At 50.4% G+C, this 25,495-nt stretch overlaps 2 protein-coding genes across 3 annotated transcripts; one reads left to right on the top strand and one right to left on the bottom strand.

Annotated features, from left to right (window-relative positions):
- Positions 1 to 245: 245 nt before the first annotated feature.
- On the top strand, positions 246 to 18,746 carry KIF4A (kinesin family member 4A). 2 transcript variants are annotated; one of them, XM_053990366.1, is made up of 30 exons: positions 246 to 603; positions 681 to 795; positions 1,476 to 1,666; positions 1,895 to 1,984; positions 2,564 to 2,730; positions 2,908 to 3,002; positions 3,186 to 3,305; positions 4,349 to 4,524; positions 5,557 to 5,618; positions 6,279 to 6,414; positions 6,869 to 6,927; positions 7,112 to 7,217; positions 7,848 to 7,913; positions 8,204 to 8,389; positions 8,780 to 8,883; positions 9,115 to 9,259; positions 9,679 to 9,789; positions 10,245 to 10,328; positions 10,950 to 11,063; positions 11,252 to 11,407; positions 11,973 to 12,067; positions 13,137 to 13,266; positions 13,989 to 14,159; positions 14,518 to 14,625; positions 14,810 to 14,887; positions 14,966 to 15,067; positions 15,716 to 15,865; positions 16,632 to 16,748; positions 17,394 to 17,516; positions 18,018 to 18,746. In XM_053990366.1, the coding sequence occupies exons 1-30, from the start codon at positions 481 to 483 to the stop codon at positions 18,192 to 18,194; spliced, it is 3,657 nt and encodes a 1,218-aa protein (XP_053846341.1). In that variant the 5' UTR covers positions 246 to 480; the 3' UTR covers positions 18,195 to 18,746. The 2 variants fall into 2 exon arrangements, with proteins under 2 accessions (XP_053846341.1, XP_053846342.1); XM_053990367.1 differs by lacking the exons at positions 17,394 to 17,516; positions 18,018 to 18,746 and adding an exon at positions 16,929 to 17,077.
- A 1,197-nt stretch (positions 18,747 to 19,943) lies between these two features.
- Positions 19,944 to 24,364, bottom strand: TAF9B (TATA-box binding protein associated factor 9b). The gene is made up of 7 exons (XM_053990467.1): positions 24,264 to 24,364; positions 24,105 to 24,186; positions 23,463 to 23,599; positions 22,171 to 22,305; positions 21,453 to 21,534; positions 20,769 to 20,882; positions 19,944 to 20,351 (listed from the first exon to the last, which is right to left on the bottom strand). The coding sequence occupies exons 1-7, from the start codon at positions 24,312 to 24,314 to the stop codon at positions 20,191 to 20,193; spliced, it is 762 nt and encodes a 253-aa protein (XP_053846442.1). The 5' UTR covers positions 24,315 to 24,364; the 3' UTR covers positions 19,944 to 20,190.
- Positions 24,365 to 25,495: the final 1,131 nt, after the last annotated feature.

The raw sequence follows: 25,495 nt of genomic DNA on the forward strand, positions 1-25,495 counted from the left end.
CCCTCGCGCCGTGCCACCCTCACCCTCGGTTGACCCCCGCCGCCGCGTGACGCACCGCTCTGCGATTGGCTGCCGCCCCGCCTCTCGGTGACGCACGGCCACGCGATTGGCTGCGGCGCCGCCGCGCCCGCCGTGCCTCTCGGTGATTGGCCGCGGCGGCGCGCGGCCCGGTTTGAACGGCGGCCGTTGCGGCGCTGCCATCGGGACGGGCAGCGGCGGTTCCAGGTCAGTCCCGCGGCCGCCCCGCGACACCGGGCAGGGCCAGGCCGGGCCCGCTCCGCCCCCGCTGCAGCCCCGCACCCGGCCCGGGGCTTCCGCTCCATCCCCGCGCCCCGGCAGGGCCGCTGCACACCCCCCCCGCTCCATCCTAGAGCCCCGCTGCGGCCGCTTCCCCGCCGCTCCTCCCCCAGCCCGGGCAGGGCCGCTGGGCCCCGCTCCGTCCCCGCCCGCCTCACGGCGCTCGTGTCCCGCAGGCCGGTGATGGTGCGGGAGGACGAGAAGGGCATCCCGGTGCGCGTGGCGCTGCGCTGCCGGCCGCTGGTGCCCAAGGAGACCGGCGAGGGCTGCCGCATGTGCCTGTCCTTCGTGCCCGGGGAGCCGCAGGTGAGCCTCGGGGGTCCCCCGGGGGTCCCGCCGCCCCGGCGCGGTCACCAGCGCTGCCCCGTCCCTCTCGTCCGCAGGTCGTGGTGGGCAATGACAAAGCCTTCACCTACGACTACGTGTTCGACCCGTCCGTGGAGCAGGAGGAGGTTTTCAACACCGCGGTGTCGCCTCTGGTCCGAGGCATCTTCAAAGGTTTGTCCCAGATTTCGCCCGTTTGGAGCCTCCGCGGAACGAGGGGGGTGTGTTCCCTGAGGCCGCCGAGGCTGCCCGTGCGAGGCAGTTTTCATGGAATGCCAGCGGAGTTTGGGTCGGAGCGGTCCTTAAAGCTCATCCCATTTCACCCCTGCCGCGGGCAGGGACACCTTCCACTGTCCCAGGCTGCTCCAAGCCCTGTCCAGCCTGGCCTTGGACACTTCCAGGGATCCAGGGGCAGCCACAGCTTCTCTGGGCACCCTGTGCCAGGCCTGCCCACATTCACGGGGAACAATTCCTTCCCAGTATTCCTCTGGCAGTGGGAAGCCATTCCCCCTTGTCCTGTCACTCCAAGCCATTATAAAAAGTCCCTCTCCCTCCTTAAGGATAACACAACGGATTGATAAACATCCTGTTCCAGGATGCTGCAGTGGAGCTGGGACCACAGGGAATTTGTGCTGTAGTAGCTCTAATAAAACATCCAGTCTCAACAAAAAGCTGAAATAATCATTTTATCTGTGCTTTATGAAGCTTTCATTGCCTTTTTTTTTTTTTTTTTCCCTCATCATTCCTGACTGTGATCTCTGCTTAAAACTGGTGTAAACTGATGATTTTCTGCAAGGGTGGTTTTCAAAAATGCAGCTTTCAGTCTCCACGTGACTCTCCCTTTGTTCCCTCAGGATACAATGCCACTGTCTTGGCCTACGGACAGACAGGGTCAGGGAAAACCTATTCCATGGGAGGCACCTACACTGCCAACCAGGAGTATGAGCCCAGCGTGGGGGTCATCCCCAGGGTCATCAAGCTGCTCTTTGAGGAGAAACAGCAAAGGCAGGACTGGGACTTCATCCTCAAAGTTTCTTATCTGGAGGTAAAAGTTTGGTTTTTATCAAGTTTAGGAATAAAGGGAGCTGTGAGGTCACCTCCTTCAGGTAACAGATATTGATCAAACCAACCCCTGAGACTCCAGGAGGTTTTGTCAGCCCTTTCTGCTCCAAGGTGTCTTTCCCTAAAGGTGAAATGTGATGCCAGATTAGCCCTAATTTCAGCATAACTGCTCCTTGCTTTGCCTGGTATAACTCTGAGCTGCTGCTTCCAGATCTACAACGAGGACATCCTGGACCTGCTGTGCCCCTCCCGAGAGCGCTCCCAGATCAGCATCCGGGAGGATCCCAAGGAAGGCATCAAGGTCTGCCCTGCTGGGGACTGAAGGGGTTCATGGGGGATTTTCTGTCATCCCTGAAGCAGTGGGATGGGGCTCATCCATGTGTTGGGAGCAGCACAGAGAGATCCAGGGGTTGGGATGCTCAGGGAAAGCACAGCTTGCCAAGGAGCACATCCAGCCCCTCCTGCTCATCCCCTCTCTGGTTTGTGTCCCTGGGAGCTGCCTCTGCAGTGCTTTATTCACACAAATCCCCTCCCCGTCAGCCCCTTCCTGTGACTGGCACAGCTCTAACTCCCAGCTTGGCCTGGGATATCCATGGATTGTTCCCTGGAGCCCTGAGGAGCTCTGGCTCCATCCCAGAGCCCAGCTGGCTCTGGGGCAGGCAGAGGAACTTGGGGGGTGTTTAGGAACAGGTGATGTGATTCCATGTTCCTGAAGTGAAATTCAGAACCAGTTTTTCCTGGGAGTTTCTATTCCAACCCCCTGGCTGGGGGTGATTCTTGGGAATGGGCTGGCACAGCCTGAGGGGGAGGGAGATTTTTCTGATCCCAGGTGGGATGAAGAGGAAGCAGAGGATAAACAATGTTTCCTTCCTGGCTACAGATCGTGGGGTTGACAGAAAGAAATGTCACCTGTGCCCAAGAGACCGTGTCCTGCCTGGAGCAGGGGAACAACTCCAGAACTGTGGGATCCACGGCCATGAATTCCCAGTCCTCCAGATCCCATGCCATCTTCACCATCTGCATCGATCAGAAGAAGAAAAATGACAAGTGAGTGTCATTGTGCAGCTGATGAGAGTTACTTCCCCAAAATTTCCTCATCCTGCTCCTGAGCCGTGCTTTTCAAGGCAGTTCAGGTTTTGGCTCTCTGAATTTTCAGCTCCTGGGCTGCTCCTTTTCCACCTGGAAGTTTACCTGGGAGAGTAACACAGATTCTTTCTGCCTTAGGAACTGCAGTTTTCACTGCAAGCTACACCTGGTGGATCTTGCTGGCTCTGAGAGACAAAAGAAGACCAAGGCTGAGGGAGACAGACTCAAAGAAGGTCTCTGGGCTGGGACTGGTGGAGTTTGGGTTTCTTCTCACTTGGGACTTAATAACAGAGCAAAGCACTTCTTTAACTCTTTAATCTGCTTTTTTGAAACCTTGTTAAATTTTGAATAAGGGTAGGAAATGAGGAGTTTGGAGCTGTTGAGGTGCCTGTGCTCACTGTGAGCTTTGTCTGCAGGAATCAACATCAACAGAGGCCTCCTGTGCCTGGGGAATGTCATCAGTGCTCTGGGAGATGAGAATAAAAAGGGAGGGTTTGTCCCCTACAGAGACTCTAAGCTGACCAGGCTGCTTCAAGGTGAGAGAAGATGATGACAAAGCCTAAATTTACAGGTGCTTTTTAAATAACAAAGCAGGAGGAAACCCCCCTGCTCAGAGCTGCTGCTGCAAAGGGATTTGTTTGTTTAATTCCTCACTGAAGCCAGGCCTTTCCTGGACTCTTACTTTAGGTTGCAAATGCAGTGAGATGAGCTCAAAACAAGTCCTGCTCTCCTGCACTTTGTGTGACAGGAGGAAACAAGACAAAATCAGGGCATATTTTTGGTGGGGAGAAGGAAGAGGAGAAGCGTGGGAGTAGAGATCTATTATTGTACCTTAATTATAGCAACTCCCTGGGTGATGTCACAGCCAGAATGAAGCTCCAGCTGTCTGTGCCTTCCCTGGGATTTGTTTTCTTAGTCTGAATATCTTGGTCTTTATTTTTCAATAGCTGGGATTTGTCTTTCAATGCATTTTATTTAAGTTAGTTACCCTGTAATTCAGGCACAGGTTTAGTAATGAAATGACTGGGATTTTCATGGTAATTACATAATATGGTACAAATTCTTTTCAGTATTTTCCATGTCTGAAAGTACTTCATTAAAATCTGGATTGGGCTGCATGTGGGGTCCCTGGTTTCTTTTCTGATCAGTAGCTTTAAGAGCCAATTTGTATAAAACCAAAGGATGAAGTTCCATTCAGCTTTGTGATCTGTTCTTAGCCAAAAATTATTTAAATTGCAGAAAACTCTGGATGTTCATGGAGGTCGTGTTATTGGGTGGGGACAAGGAAGGGGCAAACCTGAAAAAAACAGGCCAGAAATGGCATCATAAATTATTTATTAGGGCAGCAACTGGGGCTTCTGGGGTGAAACCTTTGCTTTCAAACCCTGACTTTGGCTTGCAAAAACCCCACTTTAATACAGAACTGAGTGTGCAGAGCAGAAATAAATGAGCTTCACCAAAATCCAGCTGTTTAATCCGCAATTTGGGGCCGCACTCATGGGGTCGGAACCCTTGAAGGATGACATTTCACTGTCACTGTTGCTCTGAGAGCTTTGACATTGTTTCTTCTCCTTCCCAGACTCCCTGGGTGGGAACAGCCACACGCTGATGATCGCCTGCGTGAGCCCAGCAGATTCCAACCTGGAGGAGACCCTGAACACTCTGCGTTATGCTGACAGGGCCAGGAAGATCAAAAACAAACCCATTGTCAACGTGGACCCTCAGGCAGCTGAGCTGCACCAGCTGAAGCAGCAGGTACTGGGCTATTGATTTTTTTGAGGTTAGGATTGAGACAGTATTTTAATGTTTGTTATTTCTTATCTATGTTGCAGTCTCACTACCGTGAGTTCAGCTTTTTCATTAGCAAGGCACAAAATGGCTAACTAACTCTTGTTACAAGGTTTTTTTACAACTAAACTATCTAATTAATAAAGGACCCTTAGATTATTTTCTCTTTTAACTTGATCCCTCGAAGCCCACACTGCAGACTTTTCTGTCTGATTACAAAACATCACCTAAATTCATGAAGAAGGAGGAAGAAGAAGATTAAGAAGAACAACTTGCTTCTGCCCTTAAACTTCTATCTTGCTTCATATTTATTTCTATATTCTAAAATCCTAAACTCTTACATTTTCTACCCTTTGATATTACAGACTTCTAACTATCTACACACCCGTAATCATAGTGCTACTAATCAAATTTAAAAGCCTGTTCTACAACCTCAGGTCAAATTCAGTGTTCTCTTGTGGATCTGTGCCTTTAAGCACAGAAAGTTTAAAATTCTCAGCATCCCCCAGGATTCCAGCACTGGGTGAACCCCTCAGCTAACCCCAAAGGAAAGCAGAACCTCACAAAAAATGCAAAACATCCCTAATGTGCATTGCTCCATCTCTGGAGGTGGCTGGGAAAGGGGATGTGTGGGTATTTCTTGGAGTTTTCCTGCAGCCAGAGAAAAGTGGTGGTGCTGGTGTAATTTGAATTTCCCTTCCACCCAACAAATCATTGCCTGGTGAGCTACAGGCACAGTCAGGAAGACAGAGGTGGTTTGGTGCCTTCCTGACATCTCCTGCCTGTGCCCAGCACAGTGGGAAGGGTTTTCCCTGGGGTGATCCCAGAGGGAAGTGAAGAACCTTTTTATCTGAGGAATAAATAACTTGGAGTACTGTAACAACACCACTCCTTTCCACAGGCAGTGGTAAAAGGGGAATTATGGAGCAGAGGAGTCAGGAAGACCAAGGATCCAAAGAGCTGCTACATTTACAAGCAATAACTTTTTTGTCTTTGCAGGTCCAGCAGCTCCAGGTGCTGCTGCTCCAGGCCCACGGAGGGACCCTGCCCGTGGCTCTCAAGTAAGATTTGTCATTTAATGACCTCTGGATGTGTATTTATCACACTCCAGAGAAATCTCTGGATCTCTTAGCTCTGGGCAGTGCTGTGGAGTGAGGGGAGAACATTGGTTGGTTTTTTTCCCCCTCTTTTTGTCATCCTTCCTGGAATTCCCTGGGATATTTAGCTTTGTAGCAAACACCTCATGATTGCAAAAATCTGTTGCAGGAAGTAAAAGAGGAACCAGGAAACACCTCCTGAATAAATTCCTGTCTCTGAGACCCATCACCCCTGTTCTCCTCACTCCTCTACCCCTAAATCTGGGGCAGTTCCACCTCCATTATCCTTGAAAGCACAAAGTCTGGGACAGAGTTGGATTGTGCAGGTGTTGTGTTCTGAGGATGTTTCAAAACCAAGAACACGGAGTTCCCAACCTCTGTTTGGAGGTTTTTCCTGCATTCTGGAAGTGTCCAAGGCTTGGACAGAACCTGGAGCAGCCTGGTCTGTGGAAGGTGTTCCTGCCCATGGCAGGGGTGGGACTGGATGAGCTTTAAGATCCTTCCTTCCCAAACCATTCTGGGCTATTTATTTTAATTTATTTAGGGAATAATAATCATTTTGGAGGTGACCTCAGTGCTGTCCCAAAGCCCAAACTCACACCCAACTGCTCCTTGCTGTTGCAGTGGTTTGGCTCCCTCAGAGAACCTCCAATCCCTGATGGAGAAGAACCAATCCCTGCAGGAGGAGAACCAGAAGCTGAGCCAGGGGCTGAGTGAGGCTGCTGGGCAAACAGCACAGATGCTGGAGAGGATCATCCTGGTGAGTTCAGTTATCCCAGGAGAGCTCTAAATTGCTGGGAGTGAATCAACAGCAGCTCCTGTATTTATGACATCTTGAGAATCTCCCTTAAATGTTCCTCTCACATTGATGCCAAATCAGTCAGAACCAAAAGCCTGCCAGAGTCTGCTGGCCTTTAGTTTCCTTTTGGAAAAAGGAGACCTGAATCTTTCAGCTTTTTAATACTTTAAATATTTTATTTTAATATGTTAAATAGCACTTGCACACTTGTGCTCTCCCTTCCCCACCCTGCTTTTTTCCTATTGCCTGCAGTGTCTATCCCTGAAAAAATGCTGTGCAATCCAAACTGGTGGCCCTGACCATGAAAGATCTTTCAGTGCATTGATTTTCACACTGCCAATCTTTTGCTGCAAATTAATCAGCTGATTTCTGGCTTCTTACCTTCTACAATTCAATAGAATTCTGATTTCTCTAGACAGAGCAAGAAAATGAGAAGATGAATGCAAAACTAGAGCAGCTCCAGCACCATGCTGTGTAAGTGTCCCACACCCTTCTTCTGGGATAATGTCCTTTGGAATTCAATGTTTTCAGTGGGATAAACTGGATCCGGTCAGCTGGGCTTTGTTCATTAATTCTCCAGAATTAATTCACAGGCTGAGTGGGGAAAGTTGTTCTTCCCTGGCACAAACTCACCATGGACTTGTTGCCATGTTTCCAGGTGCAAGTTGGATCTGCAGAAGCTGGTGGAGACTGTGGAAGATGAGGAGTTAAAGGAAAATGTGGAGGTGATCCGGAACCTGCAGCAGGTGCTGGCTGAGCTGCAGGTAAGGCTGATCCCAGGGAGGGGGGAGTTGTGTCAGCTTACTCAGGAAATCTGGGATTCCACTCCAACAACTTCCCTCAAGGAGCCCAGCAATTAAAAGCGTGAAATGACTCTTGAGATCCACTTCAAAACTGTCCTGTTGTGCTTTGATGCTGCAGAAAGGCCACTTGTGCTGCTCCTGAGGGGGAAGGGAAGGAGGAGTCTACATGGAAAAACTGATGCAGGAGCTTGGCATGGGTTTACAGTCCCTAAATTGGATGGAGTGTTCCAAACTTGGTGATTTTTATGGACAATGTAAATTGCAGGGGTCTGAAATTGTTAAATAGAAGCTTCCAGGCTTTTGTCTAATGGAGGAATTTCAGTTCTCCCTCACTGGACATTCCTCTGTTCTCTCCTCTTCCTGTTCTCTCCCGTGCTGGAGTTCAGGGAATATTTCAAGGAATAGCTTTTCCAATGGGATGTGGAGGAGTTTCCTCACATTCCTCGAGGAGGAGGATGATGGTCTCTTTCCAGAGAGGTTCTGGCCAGAGGATCATCACGTTGTGCCATAATGTGCCAACAGGCTGTTATTTCCTTAATTTTATTTCATATTTCCCTTTTCACCCAAATTTTCTCCTTTTCTATCCACCAGAGTGAAAACACTGCCACCACAGAAGCTGCTGCAGAGCTGCCAAACTCTGAACAGGATTCTCCAGGTGTAAGTGAGGGGCTCAGCAGTGCACACCTCACCGAGGCATGCTTTTATCTCCTCATCACTTTTATCTGCTCCCTCCTGCTAATTTTCTAACCCAAATGCTTGATAAATCATCACTCTTGTGCTGTTTCAAACTCAATGTGTCCACGGTCAAGAACCTGTTCTCATTTCTGAATATCTGATTGATTTTTTTTTTTTTTAACATAAAAATGAATTTGTAGCACTCTGTAGAAAGAGATTGTGTAATTCAGGAGCTCTGGATTGGCCTCTCCTCATGGCTGTGTCTCCTGCAGGGAGCAGAAGTGGGCCAGGAATCCAAGAGAGCCTCCAACGACTTCAGCACCCAACACGCCCTGCGCCAGGCCCAGCTCTCCAGGGAGCTGCTGGAGCTCAACAAAGCCCTGACTCTGAAAGAGGCCCTGGCCAAAAAAATGTCTCAAAATGATACTCAGCTTGGGCCCATTCAGTCCCAGTACCAGGTAAAGCTGAAATCCTCCTTGGTTTGTTTTCCCCAATTCCTGCTGGGGAGGGAAGGGAGGAGATCTGTCCTCAGGAGTCTGTTCTGATTTGGGTCTATTCCTTAAGCTGGGTCCCTGCTCCCTTGGGAAGTTTTCCCTGCTGTGCTGGGATCTCCCATCTCTGAAATGATTCAGTCAGGATGTGGCCCCAGTGGCTCTGTGCCCAGCAAAGCTCCAGAGTGTGCTGGGCCAGCCCCTGTGGCCCTCACACTGCTCTTAGATAAGGTGCTTTAGCAGCCTGATGTGAAGGAATGGGGTTTTGCAAGGTTTCTCAGTCTTAAAGTTTTTTCTTCAGGGTGTCTGTCTTTCCAAGGTTTTTATTTGGAGATTTATTCTTCTTATCCTTTCTAGACCAATATCAAGGATCTGGAATTGGAGGTCAGCAACTTGCAGAAGGAAAAGGAGGAGTTGGTCCTTGCTCTGCAAATGGCAAAGAAGGACATCAACCAGGCCAAGTAAGAGGGCTCTGCCTGCAGCTCTGGGGGTTGTCAGTGTGTCTGAAAATCCAATGATCTGACTTCCGTGATCTGTAAAAGCTCTTTTTTGGTGTAAAAGTGTCCCTTTGATGTGCCTGGATCTGCAAAGAAACCTCCTGTGGGCTTTCAGCAGCAGCAGAGGTGACAGAGGTGACACTTTTCATGAGGTGTCTCTGAAGCTGGAGAGGATTTGTTGTTGTTTCTCTCCAGGCTGAGCGAGCGGCGCCGGAAGAGGCTCCAGGAGCTGGAAGCACAAATTAGTGAGCTCAAGAAGAAGCTGAATGAGCAATCCAAGCTCCTGAAGCTGAAGGAATCCACGGAGCACACGGTGTCCAAACTGAACCAGGAGATCAGGGTAACCAACAGGCACCTCTGGCTTGAGCCAGTGTGGGCAAAGCAGCTCCCAGGCAGGAATCCCAGGCAGGAATCCACTTTCTGTTTAGTCAGACTGAAAATAGCAGTTTTTGACAAGATTCCTGTGGCTACATGACCACAATAGGCAGGTGACTAGTGAGATTTGGGAGGAAAATAAGTCCAAAATATCTTCTGGCACTTCTAATTTATTGTCTCAGTCAAATAATTTGATTTTCCTAAATTGTGCCTGTGTTGGTCTTCCTTTTATGCCTAAAAAACCCCTGGTTTTTAGCACTTTGAGAGTGTCCTGGATGGGAGCACAATAAGATTTCCCACCTGGCAGACACAGAGGGGAATGGAGGTTGAAGCTCTTTAGGATGTAAATCCTGGATAATTCTTCCAGCCACTGGTGTTTTCCAGGAAATGAAGCAGCAAAGGGTGCAGCTGATGCGTCAGATGAAAGAAGACACTGAGAAATTCAGGCAGTGGAAGCAGCAGAAGGACAAGGAAGTGATCCAGCTGAAGGAAAAGGTGAGCAAACAAGCCCTTCACACTATTCCTCCCTCCAAAAGGCTGCCTGAAGGTTTCTTTAACTGGGAAGTATCTTAGAAGAGCTGGGAATGCTTTGAAGAGAAGCTTGGCTCATGTGGCAGCCACTTTTCACCACTTGGACTTGTTTGAGGCCGGAGATCTTCAAGCTCTTGCCACAGCCATGACTCTGTTCTAAAGCAGAAAGCAAAAGTAGTCAATATTTGAAGGATTTAAAGTTGTAAAGTTTGGCCTCAGCATAGGAGGCTTTAAAACTTCCAAAGGAATGTTGGATCTGCAGGTTAATAAAATCCAGCTGCTTGTGGTGGCTGAATACAAACACCTGGAGTTCAGTGTCACAGCAATTCCTGTCCCTCAATGCCTTGGCTGGAATTTTGGGGGTGCAACCTTTCCTTTGTAATGAAAAATGTGACTTTTTCTGCTGTTTTTCCTCGCAGGACCGTAAGAGACAATATGAGCTCCTCAAGCTGGAGAGGGATTTCCAGAAACAGGCCAACATCCTCCGGCGCAAAACAGAGGAGGTGAGGAGCCAACATCTCCTGGGAACTCCCAGCCAATGCCTCAAGTCTGCCAAGTGGGGCTGGAGGAAGGAACAGGATACACAGAAACCTCTTAAAGGAAGTTCAGAGGCTGGAAAAAAACAAATTCTCTCTGTAGGGAAATCCCCATTTCTGCCCTGGGGCCTTTGAGGGATCCCAGTTAAATTTGCTCCTTAAAGGCCAGGGGGTGGCCCTGGGTGCCAGGGGGTGGCCCTGGGTGCCAGGGGTTGGCCCTGAGTGCCAGGTTCCTGTGGCAAATCCATGCAGATGCCCAAGGTAGGAAGTGGGGAATGAGTTTGAGTGGTGGATCTACAAGGTTGCAGTTCAAAATCCTTTTGGGATGGCTTTGTAAAAGAAATGCATTTTCAACCCCTCCTTTTGGGTGTTTTCTTCTACTTTCAGGCCTAGAAGGATCTTTTCTTTTAAAGGAGGAATGGCAGCAAAGGAAATAAATCTCCTTGAGTTAAACCAGGATAACTTGAGATTTATTAACCTTGTGCTGTCGCTGTCCCAGTGTTTGCCCTGGGCTGGGAATCCCTGGTGTTTCCAGCTGTAGCAGATGATTTGCAGTCCCTGTTCAGCTCCTTGTGGAATCTTTTCCAGGCAGCAGCTGCCAACAAACGCCTCAAGGATGCCCTGCAGAGGCAGAAGGAGGTGGCGGATAAACGGAAGGAGACCCAAAACCGGGGCATGGAAGGAATTGCTGCACGAGTCAAAGTGGGTAACAGTGTTTTTGCATCCCAACACTGGGAAAACTGGGATTTGGGGTGGGTGCTGCTGGCCTTGGTGGCAGGAGGACCAGGGAATTGCAATGGGATTATTCAGCTTCTCTGAAATGCCTTCACAGAGAAGGATTCAGTCCTGGAGTTGAGCTCAACCACTGGGTTTTGGGGTTATTTTTCCAGAGCTGGCTTGCAAATGAAGTCGAGGTTCTTGTCAGCACTGAGGAAGCTCGAAGACACCTGGCAGACCTGCTGGAGGACAGGAAAATCCTGGCAAAAGAGCTCCTTCAGCTGAAAGAGAAGAAAGATGCTGGAGAAAACCCCCCTCCAAAGCTCCGGGTAAGAGGGAGATTCCCCTTTTCCCACCCCACTCCTCTGGCTGTTCAGCAATACTGGATTCATTCCTCTGTCTCCTACCTGACCTGTTCCCTCAGAAGGTGGGGGTGGATCCCACCCTTGGCTGCCTTTCTGGGAGAAAGGGTTAATATTTTTATCCTCTGGCACGTCAGGGACAAGAGGTGCTGAAGGAACTTGTTAGTTAATAGAATTTGGGATTTTTTTTTTTCCCTGAAAGGGCAGTCACGCTTTGGAATGGGCTGCCCAGGGAAGTGGTGGAATCACCATCCCTGGAAGTGTCCAAAAAACGTCTGGATGTGGCACTTGGGGACATGGGTGACCCATCAGTGTTGGGTGAATGGTTGGACTCAACGCTCTGGGAGAGCTTTTCCAACCTCAAGGATTCTGAGGGGTGTGAGTGGCTCACTCCTCTTAGCAAAGGCTTTTGGGGAGGAACGATGGAACTGAAGCTGTGGGGAGATGCCTGGGGGCTTTCCTAGCTGGAATATCTGTAAATGTGTGCTTGCCTGCCCTGTTCCTGCCCTGCATCCTGGTGCTGTGCTTCCAGAGGCGCACGTACTGCCTGGCCGACCTGCAGGCTCTGGACACGGATCTCTCGGTCTCCAAGCAGATTGAGAGCCTGCAAACAGAGATGGAGCTCAGGTAAGGCACTGCCACAACGCTCATCCACACAGCCTTGCCTCTGCCTTTTCCCTCATTCCCATCCCAGCTCTCTGGGAGCTGGAAGAGGGTGTAAAACACACAGTAAAGCCCTTTCACTCAGTACAAGAGGAGCAGCATTGGTCTGCTTACTCAACCAGCACCCTAACCCATCTAATTTAGAGCCACTGCCAAAGCAAATTGGGGTGAAAATACAGATGCTGAAAGTCTTTTTCCAAAGCTCCAAGGTTCAAAATCATCTTTACAGTCTGATTCATACTGATGGACAAACCTTTTTCCTCTGCATCTATGGCCTTTAATCATATTTACATTGGGTGTCAGCCAAGGAAGCCTTCCAGTGCTACCTGGATCACCTTTGGTGTTTGATGGGGTGGCTGGCCAAGCTCTGTGTCCACTGATGAAAAACATCCCCCATGGTAAACTGCAACTGAAAACAGAACTGAGGTATAATTACAACAAGAATCTGCATCTTTATACACAGGGTGATAGGGAGTGACATCTGAAGTTTTGTCTTTGTTTTGCTCAAGCCAAAAATGCCAAATTTGATGCAAAAATCAATTTTTACAGAAGTAAAAAATTCCTATTCTTGGGTTCAAAGGATGCTTCAGGAAGGAATTTGGTCCAAACATCCCATCCATCAGAGGGATTTATAACAAATTGTGGAAGATGTGGAGGATGGTTTTTGGGATTGGCCAAGTATCTACTGGCAAACTGACCAAACAAGTTGAAAATGGCTTTTCAGAGGGTAAAACCCTCAAACACCTTTCGGTGGGTTTTCCTGGCTGGAATTCTTCCAAAATGTGGAGAAAGACTGGGTGTTTTGAACTGTTAGTGAGCACCTCTGGGGGAAAAACCTCCACTTTTATTTGGGAATGTGGAGTGGAGGCAGAACTCCCCAGGGGAGCAATGCAGGCTCCAAGTGCTCTACTGAGCAGCAAAAATCTCAATTTATACTATTTTACTTAATATTCTGGGAACAGTCACATTAGCCCAGAAACCAGCCCTGGTTTTCTCCTGTGTTGTAACCCCAAATCCATGGATTCTTCCCCAGGAGTGCCCAGATAGCAGATCTGCAGCAGAAACTCCTGGATGCAGACAATGGAGATCGGGCCAAGCAGCGCTGGGACAGCATTGCCACCATCCTGGAGGCCAAATGTGCTCTGAAGTATCTCCTGGGAGAGGTAAACCCTGGATTTTCCTCTTTTATCCCTGGAAACAAAGGCTGGAAGTCTGCTTAGCCACAAAAAACAGGAAGTGACCAAAGGAATTTGAGTGGAGCCCTCTTGCAATGAATGAGGTTTATTCCCCTCTCAAGTTTGGATTAATCTGTACTGGGGAGTGAAATCTGAAAAGCAGGGAAGAGGGGAGTGGAATAGATGAGGGTCTGGAGCTACTGGCTAAATGCTTGCATGGGAAAGGGAAAAAGCAAATTTCAGAAGTGGAAGAGGAGAAAAAGTATCTAAAATACTTCCTGAACAAGCAGGGAAACAAGGGCAGTGCTGCTGAGGTCAGGGGAAGCAGTGGAATTGGTGTTGAGTTGGGAAAAAGAGAAACTGGGGTCATGTGGGATCAGGGAAAGAGCAATGAAGGACAAAACTACCTGTTGCTCCCTGGTGCTTGGAAAACAAAGGAGAAGGGTGAAAAGGAAAATACTCCAAGTGCTGCAGGAAGGGAGGTGAATTCAGAGCTGTGGACAAGACTCTCAGCTCCCTGGTTTGCACTTCCAAAGTGTCTGCCTCCGAATCTCTCCTGGTTTCTTTGGTGCTGAGGGCTGGTCCAGTTCCTGGGGTTGCTGGAAGTTACAGGGATGCTTCCCCTCCACACTGCAGCACCTGTCCCAGCAGGGAATCCCTGTCCCAGAGGGAATCCCTGTCCCAAGCCATGCCTTGCTCTTGTTTTCTAGCTGGTCTCCTCCAAAGTGCAGGAGAGCAAACTGCAGAGCGGCCTGCAGCAGAGCCAGGCCAGCTGCTCTGATGTGCAGAAGATGCTGATGGAAGAGAGAAACCACATAGCAGAGATGGAGGCAGAGTTCCAAAATCAGATTTTGGTGCAGGAACAGCAACACCAGGAAAAGGTGAATCACAGCTCGTGGAAATCTTGGAGTTTGATCTCCAGGTCTGCTTAGACAGAAAGGCAAAGGGGGTTGTGCTGAAATGAAGCTGGTGCTGAATAGCAGCTCAAATTTCGTTGGATTTTTGCAGATGGTTCATTCAAAGCCAAAGAAATCTCTGTATTCATCCTGTGCAAATTGGTTTATTCAGTAACTTTCCTCCTGCTTTAAATGAGGAGGCTACACCTGAGCACAAGATCACTTTTCAAATAGATATGGGTGGAATTGTGCTGGAAGTGGCAGGAAATTTCCATGAGCCTGGACTTTGATGCCAAGTGCTCCTTTCAGGAGTTCACCCCTGTTTATTCCAACTTGCTTCTAGGTTCTGTACCTGCTCAGCCAATTCCAGCAGAAGGAAGCAGCAGAGAAGAGATTGGAAGATTCCCTGAATGAGCAGGAGAAGCAACTGCAGGAGCGACTGCGGTTCCAGGTGCAGTGGCCAAGGGAGGCTGGGGAAGGTGGGATCCTTTGGGATATCTGGAATTAGGAGGAGGATTGTGTGTTCCCTTTGCAGAAGCCTGCATGGGGTGGTTGCTGTGCAGGCTGGAATAACCCTGGGGGATTTTCTCTTATTTATCTCCAATGAAACAAATTTCCTCTTGTCCTGCAAACAGGAGGAAGAGCTGGAAAAAATGAGGGAGATCTGTGAGAAGAACCAGGAACTCCTCCGTGAAAATGACACTCTGAAACAGGTAGAGCCTTGTACAGACACCAGAGCCTCGTGGCAGTTGGGTTTGATGGATTTTGCTAATTCTTGTCCCTTTTGACAGAAACTGCTGCTCCTCCAAGTTGCCAGTGGCCAGAAGCTCCGGCACATCCAGCAAAGGCCACCTGAGTCTCCAGACTCTTCTTTTGATTATGTTCCACCCAAAGTAAGAGGCTGCACAGTTTGTGTTGCACCTGAATTCTCTGCCAAAGTTAATCTTGGCTATTGATAATGTGGTTTTTGTTCTCCTAAGCTGCTTTTACCAGGCACTTGCTCTGCTCATTGAAGTGGCCCCTTCAGTCCTTTCCAGAAGACTCAAATACTTTACATTAGTTTTTTGGTTAAAAAAAAAAAAAAGCAAACAAACCCCCAAACCTGTTTCCTCATTGTAGTTCTGGCTTTGTATCCTCCTTCACAATCCAGATTATTTTTCTGTAGCATTCCCAGTCTTTAAATTATGGAGCAAGGCACATGTTTCACAGCAAATTTTGTTGCTTTGCATAGAGCCAAATCTAAGTGCTGGGAGAAGAAATTATTTAAAACTCTTTGGACAGGAGGAGTGTGACACTTTTTTGTGTCATGTGATTTGTCAACAACTCAGACTTCCAAGGATTTGTCATCAATAGTTTAAATTGATTGAATTTTCAATCCTGATAATTGGATCTTTTTTCCCTCCCTCACCCCACAACCTTCTTGGCTGTGAGGGACTCTGAAAACCCTAATAAAACCTTATTAAAATGTAATAATTATTAATATTATTAATGAAATAGAACGGATTTTTGGTGGCCTAACCCCTCGTGCTCCTGTGCTGCAGCCCAAGAGCCGCCGGCAGACGACGGCCAAGCCCCGAGCACCCAGCCCCGAGGTGGATGTGGAGGAGCTGCTCTCTGACCCTGGGGAGCTGGAGGATTCTGACTGGCTTCCTGGGAAAGCAGGCAGAGCAACAAGGAAAAACCTCATGGGGGTAAGATGCAGCTGCCCTTGATCCAGGTCTGCTAGGGAATCACTGGCTGTGTGCAAGGGTTGGGTATGGAGCTGTGAGGTGTGGTGTCTCCACTGTTCTCAGAGTGGCAGGAATGGGTTATTTGGGTGCCTGGGGATGTTTGGGACCTTCCCACAGACACAGCAAAGGTTGTCTGCAGTCAGCAAGACCTTCCTGGACAGGTTTTCCCTGTCCAAGTCACCTTCTCCCATGTTCTGTCCTGCTGCCTCTGTCTGAGCTGGCCTCTGCTTCAGGAACAGCCCCCACAGCAGCCAGATCCATTAAAGGAGCAGATTTTAGGGGAAAACAAACTGGGAAAAAAAAAAAAAAAAAATGACCTGTTGTGGATCCCTGTTTCCTTTGGGAACCTGCAGCTTCCATTGCTGACAGAGTCTCAGCTTCCACCTGTGTCACTCTGGAGCTTCAGCCTGTGGCTCAGAAAATTCCTGAAGCTTTTGGGGTGGAAGCTCCCTCTTTTCATGGAAGTGTGGCACAGAAACTGGGATCCTTTGGCATAACCTCAAGTCAGGCACTGAGTAACTGAAGGTACTTCTGTAGATCCTGAAGATGGATTTGTAGGTGGAAGGATTTTATTCTGGATATTAGGAGGAAAATTATTCTGGGATGCAGCAGAATGCGACAAGGGATGGCTTGGGGGTGTTCCTGTCCTTGAGATGCCACAGCTGGCAGGACCTGGAGCATTCCAGGAGCATCCTGGCCATTGGATCCCCCTTGCCTCCCTCTGCAGTGCTCGTGCAAGGGCCGCTGTGGGAACAGGCAGTGTGGCTGCAGGAAGCAGAAGTTGGGATGCACCGACGGCTGCAGCTGCGCCGCGGCCACGTGCAGGAACAGGGAGCGGGGCCTGGTGAGTGCTGCTGGCTCTGGGGGCCCTCAGGGGCTGCAGTTGGGCAGGAGCAAAGCTGGATGAAGGGTAATTCCCACACAAGCATAGTTTGTCCAGGCAGAGCACGTGCACTTTGCTGAAACCCTGTGAATGTCACTAATTAGTGCCTCTCTGGTAACTGAGGACAATTTTCCACTGCAGGACCAGACTCTGCCTTTCAGGACAGAATTTTGGAGATTCAGAGCAAAGATTTTCATGTTCCCACTTCTCATCCGCAAATCTGAGGATAAATAATTTCAATTTTCCTTCTGGCTTCAGTAAATTAAAGTTTTGTCTTTGGCTTCAGACAACACAAAACCTTGCCTCATTCCCAGATTTCTTTTTAAGAATGGAAGGGATGGTTTGGGGAGGGGATTGTAGCAGCAGGGAAGGTCCATGAGAAACTGATGTTCCTAGTGGGAATTTTACTCTTGGATCTCAGAGATGTAGAGCAGGGACATCCCATAGTGCACTAATTATTGCCTATTTTATGGAGGCCTAACCTGAGCTGCAGCATCCTGTACTGTGGAAAACTTCCCAGCTGGAGAGCAGGGGGCTGTGGTGGGAAGGGAAGGGATGGGATGGGATGGATGCTCTGCAAGAGCTTTACCCTCTGCTGCCCCTCAGGAAACCACAACATGTGAGGAGCACAAAAGGGACTCGGAAGGGTCCTTGAAGCTGGAAGACCCCACGGAGGTGAAAGCAGAAGAGAGCTTCTTCCAGCCCGTGTGTATCACTCCGACCACCAAGGTATTCCCAGCGGAGAGCAGAGCTGCTGAAGGAGGGATCTTGGAGGGAAATCACCCCAGAGGAGAAGCTGCTGCTGGAAAACTCTGCACAGCTCCAGGCAGCTCGTGTGGAAGTTGAGAGGGTGCTGAATTCCTAAGTTCCCACACTGAGATGATGCCATGAACTTGCCACATTTTCCTGCAGCACCTTCAGCAAGGAGGGGGAGGGGAAGTGAGGAGTCTGCAGGATAAAATCACATCTGTCCATGTTCAAAGTGACCTCTCTGACCTGGCACATCTCATTTCACCTCAGCTAAACAAATTCCCTTATCCCATGGGAGCCCACTATTCCAACTGCTGTCTCTTCCTGCTGGATCTTGATATCTTTTCAAAAAATTTGTCTTTTTTCCTGACTTGAGTAAAAAAACTCTTGAGGTTGGCCTGGCACTTGGTGTCCTGCTGCCTCTGGTGGGGTCACTCCAGTGGTGACTAACTCCAAAGATTGTCCCTTGCTTTCCCACAGGTCCTGCAGGACATCACAGAGCAGGAGGTGCTCCTGAAGATTCCCAGCACTGCTGCCTCCCTGCTCGGGAGGGATGAGGAGTCCCAGGAGAACCAGAACCCCTTTGGGAGGAAGAAGAAGAGGATGCTGAGCAGCAACATCAGTTTCTTCTCAGGCTGCACTCCCATCAAGGAGTAATTTACCTGACCTGGAGCTTTCCCATCCCTTCAGGCCACATTCCTGGTGACTTTTGAGGGAGTTGGATTCTCCTGCTGGAGCAGCAGCCCCTGCCCTCAGCAAGGGAGTCAAACTGGTTCTTTTTTGTCGTGTCTCTGTAAATATTTGTGTGTTGGGGCCAAGTGGGGGGGTAAGAATATTTCCTCTGGAATTCCTGGAGTGAATGGAGGTGATTTTCCAGGTGCGTGTTCCCAGCTCCCTCCCTCCCGCTGAGCTGTGAACGCTGGGTACGGTTTCACCTGTAATCTTGAGAGAACTTTGCCTCTGCACTGGAGCTCTGCTCCTGCCTCTTCCCACGGAGCCTGAAGGAACTTTTCCACTGCCCTGGGAGAGCCATGGAGTGAGAAGGCCCTGGCTGAAGTCTTAAACCAGCAGCTCTGAGCTGCTCAGGCTTTCTGGCCCCTTTGGCCGCTGGACTGTCTTTATTCAATGAACTTAGAAACTTGACCTATGTGAATAATGTAGGAATTTTAACTCTGGTTTGTGATTTTAATAAAGGAGTTACTAAAGAAACCTGGATTGGAGTTGGAATTATTGTGCACAACACCCCCCAGCCTCCCCTGAGCTCTCTACACTTAAATTTGGTCTTAAAACCAGTCCAGGAGTTGTTGCCATTGGGACCAGCTCAGGTTTTTCTGTCCAGACACCCCAAACAAGTTCCTGCTGCTTTTCCTTGCCCTCAGCCCTAAGTTACGAATCTCAGCAGGAAGAGAAGGTGATAAATGTAATTTTTGTTTATTTTTTCCTGGTGCTGACCCAGCCCTTCCCTGGGATGTGCACAGGGCTGTGGGCTTTGGGCAGCAGCTTCCCAGATTTCAGAATCCTCTATTTACCTGTGGGGTGAGGGCTCTGCCAACGTAGGGACTCCCAGGATGGTTTGGGTTGGAAAAGGCCTTAAGGATCATCCACTTCCACCACCCCAGGTTGCTCCAAGCCCTGTCCAAGCTGCCCTTGGACACTTGCAGGGATGGGGCACACACAGCAAGCACAGACACCCCCTGCCAGGGCCCTGCCCTGTCACAGGGAGAATTCCTTCCCAAAATTCCCCCTCTCCCTGGACTTCACTCCTCTCCCTGCTTTCCAAGTCTATGAAGGCCCTGAGAGCTGTAAAATATTTCCAAGTGATTTAAACAAGCTTGGAAGTTCTGAGGGCTTAGGCCCTAATAGAAGATTGTCCCAAAAGGTATTTATATATTATTATATAAAATATGTAGTATTTATATATTATTATATAAAATATGTAGTATTTTATATAATAAAATAAATATATCCTATATAATATAAATAAATCCTATATAGCATAGGATTATGTCATTACATATTTTAGAATGTGTACCTAATACATAAAATACAATTTATACATGAAGTGTTTCTGTGTGTGCATAATTAACTACTGTGAATTCTCTCTATACACTATGTTTGATATATTTTATGCAAGTGTGCACACATACATTTATACATTAATATCTAAATATCTATGTATGTGTATAGACAAATGTATATATATTAAAAATGTGAGAGTTTTGAGTGTTCAAGGCAATTATATGTGTGTGTCTATGATAAATATATAACACATATCAATGGTATATGTGTGTACATATAAATTATATATAAATATAAAAATACATTAAAAATATAGAAAACATATAGGAAACCCCCTCACACACACCTCACACACCTCAGGTGTGTGCACAAGACACCAAGGCCAGGTTACAAACACTCTGCACTTTATTTCCACACTCCTGGGGCCCAAAGGGGGCCTTCCTGCCCATTCCCACCCGCTGGAGTCCGTGCGAATCCCATGGGAAGGGCTCTGTGAATCGCACAGGAAAGGTTCCATGAACCCCATGGGAAAGGTTCCATGAATCCTTGGAGAAGGGCTCCATGAATGCCACAGAAAGGGCTCTATGAATGCCATGGAAGGGCTCTGTGAATGCCATGGAAGGGCTGCGGGCCCTCACAAGGCGTCGTAGTCGTCGTCGTCCTCGTGCTTCCTCTTGAGCGGGTTGGGGTCGGCGGCGCCGGGCGGGACCATGTTGGTGGTGATCAGGATGTTCTTGGGGCCGATCAGGGACGGGTTGATCAGGACGTTCTGCACCGTGGGAGTGGTGGGAGTGGCTGTGGGAATCATGGAAAGGGTTCACTGAAAGCTTGGAGCAACCCCTGTGCGACTCCAGGCTCATCCCAAGAGGGAGGATGGGGCAAGGACACAAGGGAGAGAGAGAATCAGGAGCCAGGGTGGGAGGGAGCTGCCCAGGATGGCGATGTTCTGGCTGTCACTGCTGTGCTGGGAATGGGAATTAACTCTGGAAGTTCCTGGAACGAGGGAGAGCGGGAGAAACTTCCCCCATCAGCTTGGCCAGAGCAGCTGTGGCTGCCCCAGCCCTGGAAGTGTTCCAGGCCAGCTTGGAGCAGCACGGAAGGTGTCTGTGTCCTTGGCAGAGGGTGGGACTGGATGAGCTTGTCCCTCCCAGCCCAAGCAGGCTGTGGCTGTGTGGTTATCCCTGTTTCCAGCCCCAGGGAGCCCAGGAGTACCTGACTTCCCAGCGGGCTGCGAGGACGGGATCTGGACAGTGAAGCGCTGCCCCGCCAGCGACACCGGCGCTCCCACCTTGGCTGACACCGACACGGTCTGGGCTGAGGGGGTACCTGCATTCCACACAACCCCACCACAAGAAATCAGAATAAATCCATAAACACTCCTAAAACTCCCTCCCTGTTATTAGACACAGTGGGAATGCACAAGGATACCTGATTTAAGGAGTCAGATTCCCAGGCAGAGCTGCACATTTGCTCATTGTCCCACATTTACTCCAGCCCTACAGCACTCCAGACTATAAAAACACACTAATTTTTAGGGCACAGTTCTAAATTTTAGGATCCTTTTAAAAATGGATCTTTCCTAGTGCTATTTAATTCAGCATCATACTGCCATTGAGGAAAATAACCCTAAATTTAAGTAAAGTTCTTGAATAAAGAAGTAAAGTTCTTAAATAGAGAATTTATCACAAATACAGAACATCTGTAATGCATTTATGTTTAAATGTTATTGTAATAATAAAGATTAATTAATGAAATTAACTTTCTGATGCTGTCAAACAATATAAGGTTAGGCAATCCCTGACACTCCCTCAGGGGCTGAGAAGTGTTTTAGATTATTCCTCTTTTATTTTCCTTCCTAAAATAAAGGTGGGAGTCCCCTGTGGAGCCGTTCCCTACCCAAAGTGGGAGTGCTGGGCCTGCTGCTCACGGCGCCCACGCTCAGGCGAGGGACTGTGATCCTGCCTGCTGTGGAGGAGACCTGTGGGGAGAGAACCAGGGAATCAGGGAATGGCCTGGAATGAACAGCAAAGTCCCCCCACACTGAGGCATTCAGGCCTTCCCAGCAAAGGAAATATTTTCCCTCTAAAGCAAAAACAACTGAGGTAGAAGTAAAAAATACTCTTTAATATCTACACCAAAGCCTGACCTGTGGCTCTGACAACCTGACATTAAACCTGACAGTTTCTCCTGGACATGAGGAGGAATTTCTTCAGGGAAAGGGTGGGCAGGCCCTGGAAGGGGCTGCCCAGGGAGGTGCTGGAGTCCCCATCCCTGGAGGTGTCCAGGGAATGACTGGACATGGCCCTCAGTGCTCTGCTGGGGATCAGGCACAAGTTGGATTTGATGATCCTGGAAGGCTTTTCCAGCATCACTGATTCTGGGATTCTGCAGTATTTCTTTAACACTACAATATTCCCATACCTTCAAATTTCCTATATTTCAAAACTTCTGTTTAAAATCAACCAACAACAATTTGCAAAGCCAGCCTGGAGACCTCCGAGCTGACATGCACAGGCCAATATTCACCCACACCTTTCAGAGCTGAAGAAAACTGCAATTTAACACCACTCCCAACCCGCCAGGGGTGAATCCCCAGTCCCTGAGCAATCCTTACCTTCTTCTGCAGGGATTTCAGGCGGTAGTTGGGGGCAGTCAGGCAGTACCTGTCGGGCGGCAGCCGCGGGCCCGAGTACGGCTTGATGAGCGGCAGCGGCGTCTGGTTCTTCTGGCGGGCAATGTCCAGCAGGAACTGCAGGGACACGGCCACATCCCCGTGTCTGGTGACATCCCTGTGTCCTGGTGACACCCCAGTGTCCCACTGACATCCCCATGTCCCAGCTTCATCCCCGTGTCCAGGCCACATCCCCGTGTCTGGTCAGATCCCAGTGTCCTGGTGACATCCTTGTGTCTGGTCACAACCCAGTGTTCCAGTGACATCCCAGTGTCCCAGCCTCATCCCCATGTCTGGTCACATTCCTGTGCCCCAGACACATCCCTGTGTCCTGGTGATATCCCAGTGTCCCACCCACATCCGTGTGTCCTGGTGATGTCCCCGTGTCCCAGCCTCATCCCCGTGTCTCGGTCACATGCCAGCGTCTTCATCCCCACATCCAGGCCACATCCCTGTGTCTGGTAATATTCCTGTGTCCCAGTGACATCCCTGGGTCCTGGACATATCCCCATGTCCCAGTGACATCCCCGTGTCCTGGTGACATCCCAGGGTTCTGGCCTCATCCCCGTGTCCAGGCCACATTCCTGTGTCCCAGTGACATCCCTGTCCTCAACGCCATGTCCTGGACACATACCAGTGTCCTGCCCTCATCCCCGTGTCTGGCTCTCCTTCCTTGTGTCCCACTGACATCCCCCTTTCCGAGTGACGTCCCTGTGTCCCGGCCTTAGCCCCATGTCCCAGTGACACCCTCATATCCTGGTGACACCTCCATGGCCCGGTGGCAGCCCCGTGTCCCTCTGACAGCCCCGTGTCCCAGTGACACCCTCGTGTCCCGAGCCCAGCCCCGTGTCCCAGTGACAGCCCCGTGTCCCGAGCCCAGCCCCGTGTCCCGGTGACAGCCCCAGGTCCCGAGCCCAGCCCCGGGTCCCGAGCCCAGCCCCGGGTCCCTGTGACAGCCCCGTGTCCCTGTGACAGCCCGTGTCCCGGTGACAGCCCCGTGTCCCGAGCCCAGCCCCGTGTCCCTGTGACAGCCCCGTGTCCCTGTGACAGCCCCAGGTCCCGGTGACAGCCCCAGGTCCCATGCCCAGCCCCGTGTCCCGGTGACAGCCCCGTGTCCCTGTGACAGCCCCGTGTCCCGAGCCCAGCCCCGTGTCCCGGTGACAGCCCCGTGTCCCGGTGACAGCCCCGTGTCCCGAGCCCAGCCCCGTGTCCCGGGGCAGCCGCGCTGCGCTCACATCCCGCGGCGGGGGCGATGTGAACGACTGGTCCGTGCGGCACTGGATCGCCAGGCGCACGTCGTCCGCGTCCACGCTCGACTTCTTGGCGTGGCTCGAGTAGATCTTGGCGTCCTCCAGGATGGTGGTGACGTATCCTGGGGGAAACGGGCTCCGGGTTCAGTGAAATGCTGCCCAGCCCCGTCCTGGGCCCTGAAAACTCTGCGGCCCGCGGTGCCGCTCAGAGTGCCCGAGGGCGGCGCCGGGCGGGATAACGGGAAGCGATTCCTGCCTGTCAGCCCTGGCACAGGTGCCCAGAGCAGCTGTGGCTGCCCCTGCATCCCTGGCAGTGCCCAAGGCCAGGCTGGACGCGGCTCGGAGCACCCTGGCACAGTGGAAGGTGCCCCTGCCCAAACCACCCTGGGATGTGCGATTCTGTGATTAAAGAGCGATAGAATTGCAGCTGGAAAAGATCTCCGCGGTCACCGAGGCTGACAGGGGAGCTCCCGCGGCAACACGGATTCACAGAGCACTCCCGGCTCCGGACAACACTGCCCGGCTCCGGACAACCTTCCCTGCTCCGGACAACCTGCCCTGCTCCGGACAACACTGCCCTGCTCCACCCGGGGCTTCCCCGCGCACTTCCCGCCCGGCCCCGCTTACTGTAGGCGAACTCCAGCATCTGGTTGATGACGCGCGGCTCGTACTCGGTGATGCCCATATCCTTGAGGATCTGCGCCATCACCTGAGGGGGGACACAGGCACCGCTCAGCGCCCCGAGCCCCCCGGTACCCCCCGGTCCCGCCCGGATCCCCCCGGTACCTGCGCGTCTTTAGGGGCGCTCTTGGGAGACGCCATCTTGGTCGCCTCCATTGTTTCCGGTCATGTGACACAAGGGGCGCGGCTACGGCGGCCGGGAGGGCGGCGTTGCTATGGAGACGCGGCCTAGCGGGGTTGCCATGGAGACGCGGCCTAGCGGGGTTGCCATGGAGATACGGCCTGGCAAAGTAGAAATTCATTTTACTGTAAATATTCATGAGAGCAAACTGATGCACAGACCAAATCTGCTGGATTCCAGTGATTGTTTTCCCACTCCCCTTGCTGCAGACAGCCCAGTGCCCTCCATCTGCCCTGAGGTGATGTTTTGTTATTTCATTAATAGCTCTGAAGTCACTTTTTAAATTGCCAGCAAACCCAGGATTAACTAAAAATGACAGTGTGTTCCCACTTTTCTGAAAATAACAGGTTCCACTTTGGAAGCAAATTTAAAAGCTTTTTAAAGCAGGTTTTCATGGCAGCTGACTGGATTTGGAAGCCACTTAGAGCACTTGCCATGTGAGTTTTGTCAAAGTTTCTCATTTTCTGAGGCAAAACAGAACATCAAGCTTTGCTGTGCTTTTGTCACGCAGGCGATCAGCAACGTTCCCGGAGCAGTTGCAATGTGTTGTTATAAGCCAGGACGGTCCGACTGCAGCCAGGTCCGGAGGATGTGCTGGGGACTCATCCCAGCTCCCCAGAGACAGGGACGAAGCAAGATCCGCCCTGTGGAACATTCCAGCAGCAGCTCTGGTGCTCCCCACGCACACCCAGGCAGGTGTTCCGCACCTGGATCAGCCAGCCTGGCTGCCTGCCCTGGGCTCGGGATCAGCCTGGGGGAGCAGGAGCAGCCCCAGGGCTCCGGCAGCGCCCGGAGCTGGAAAAGCCTCACGCAGCACAAGGGGCAGGCACGGGATCCCTGTGCCAGGATCCTGTGCTGAGGCAGCTCTGAGGCCAAGTCATTTGACTTCCATGAGTCAGAGCGTGTTACACAAAAACATCCTGGGAGGAGGGAGGGAGGAGGAATTCCAGACACTGACCTTAGACAAGAAACTTAATCCACTTTTCTTTTCCCTTGTTTTAGGAAAGAGGGGGAGAACAGCTCTTCCATGGGCTGGGATCAGGCTGGAGCTCAGCACATGGAGCTGACACCATTTATTCCTGAGGCAGGAAAGAAAATGATGGTTTGCACTTCTGTGGGGCTCGGGATTTCTCCTTAAACCCAGTGCAGGACTCCT

This window comes from Vidua macroura, chromosome 14 (genome assembly GCF_024509145.1).
Source record: "Vidua macroura isolate BioBank_ID:100142 chromosome 14, ASM2450914v1, whole genome shotgun sequence".
Classification (NCBI taxonomy): Eukaryota; Metazoa; Chordata; class Aves; order Passeriformes; family Viduidae; genus Vidua; species Vidua macroura.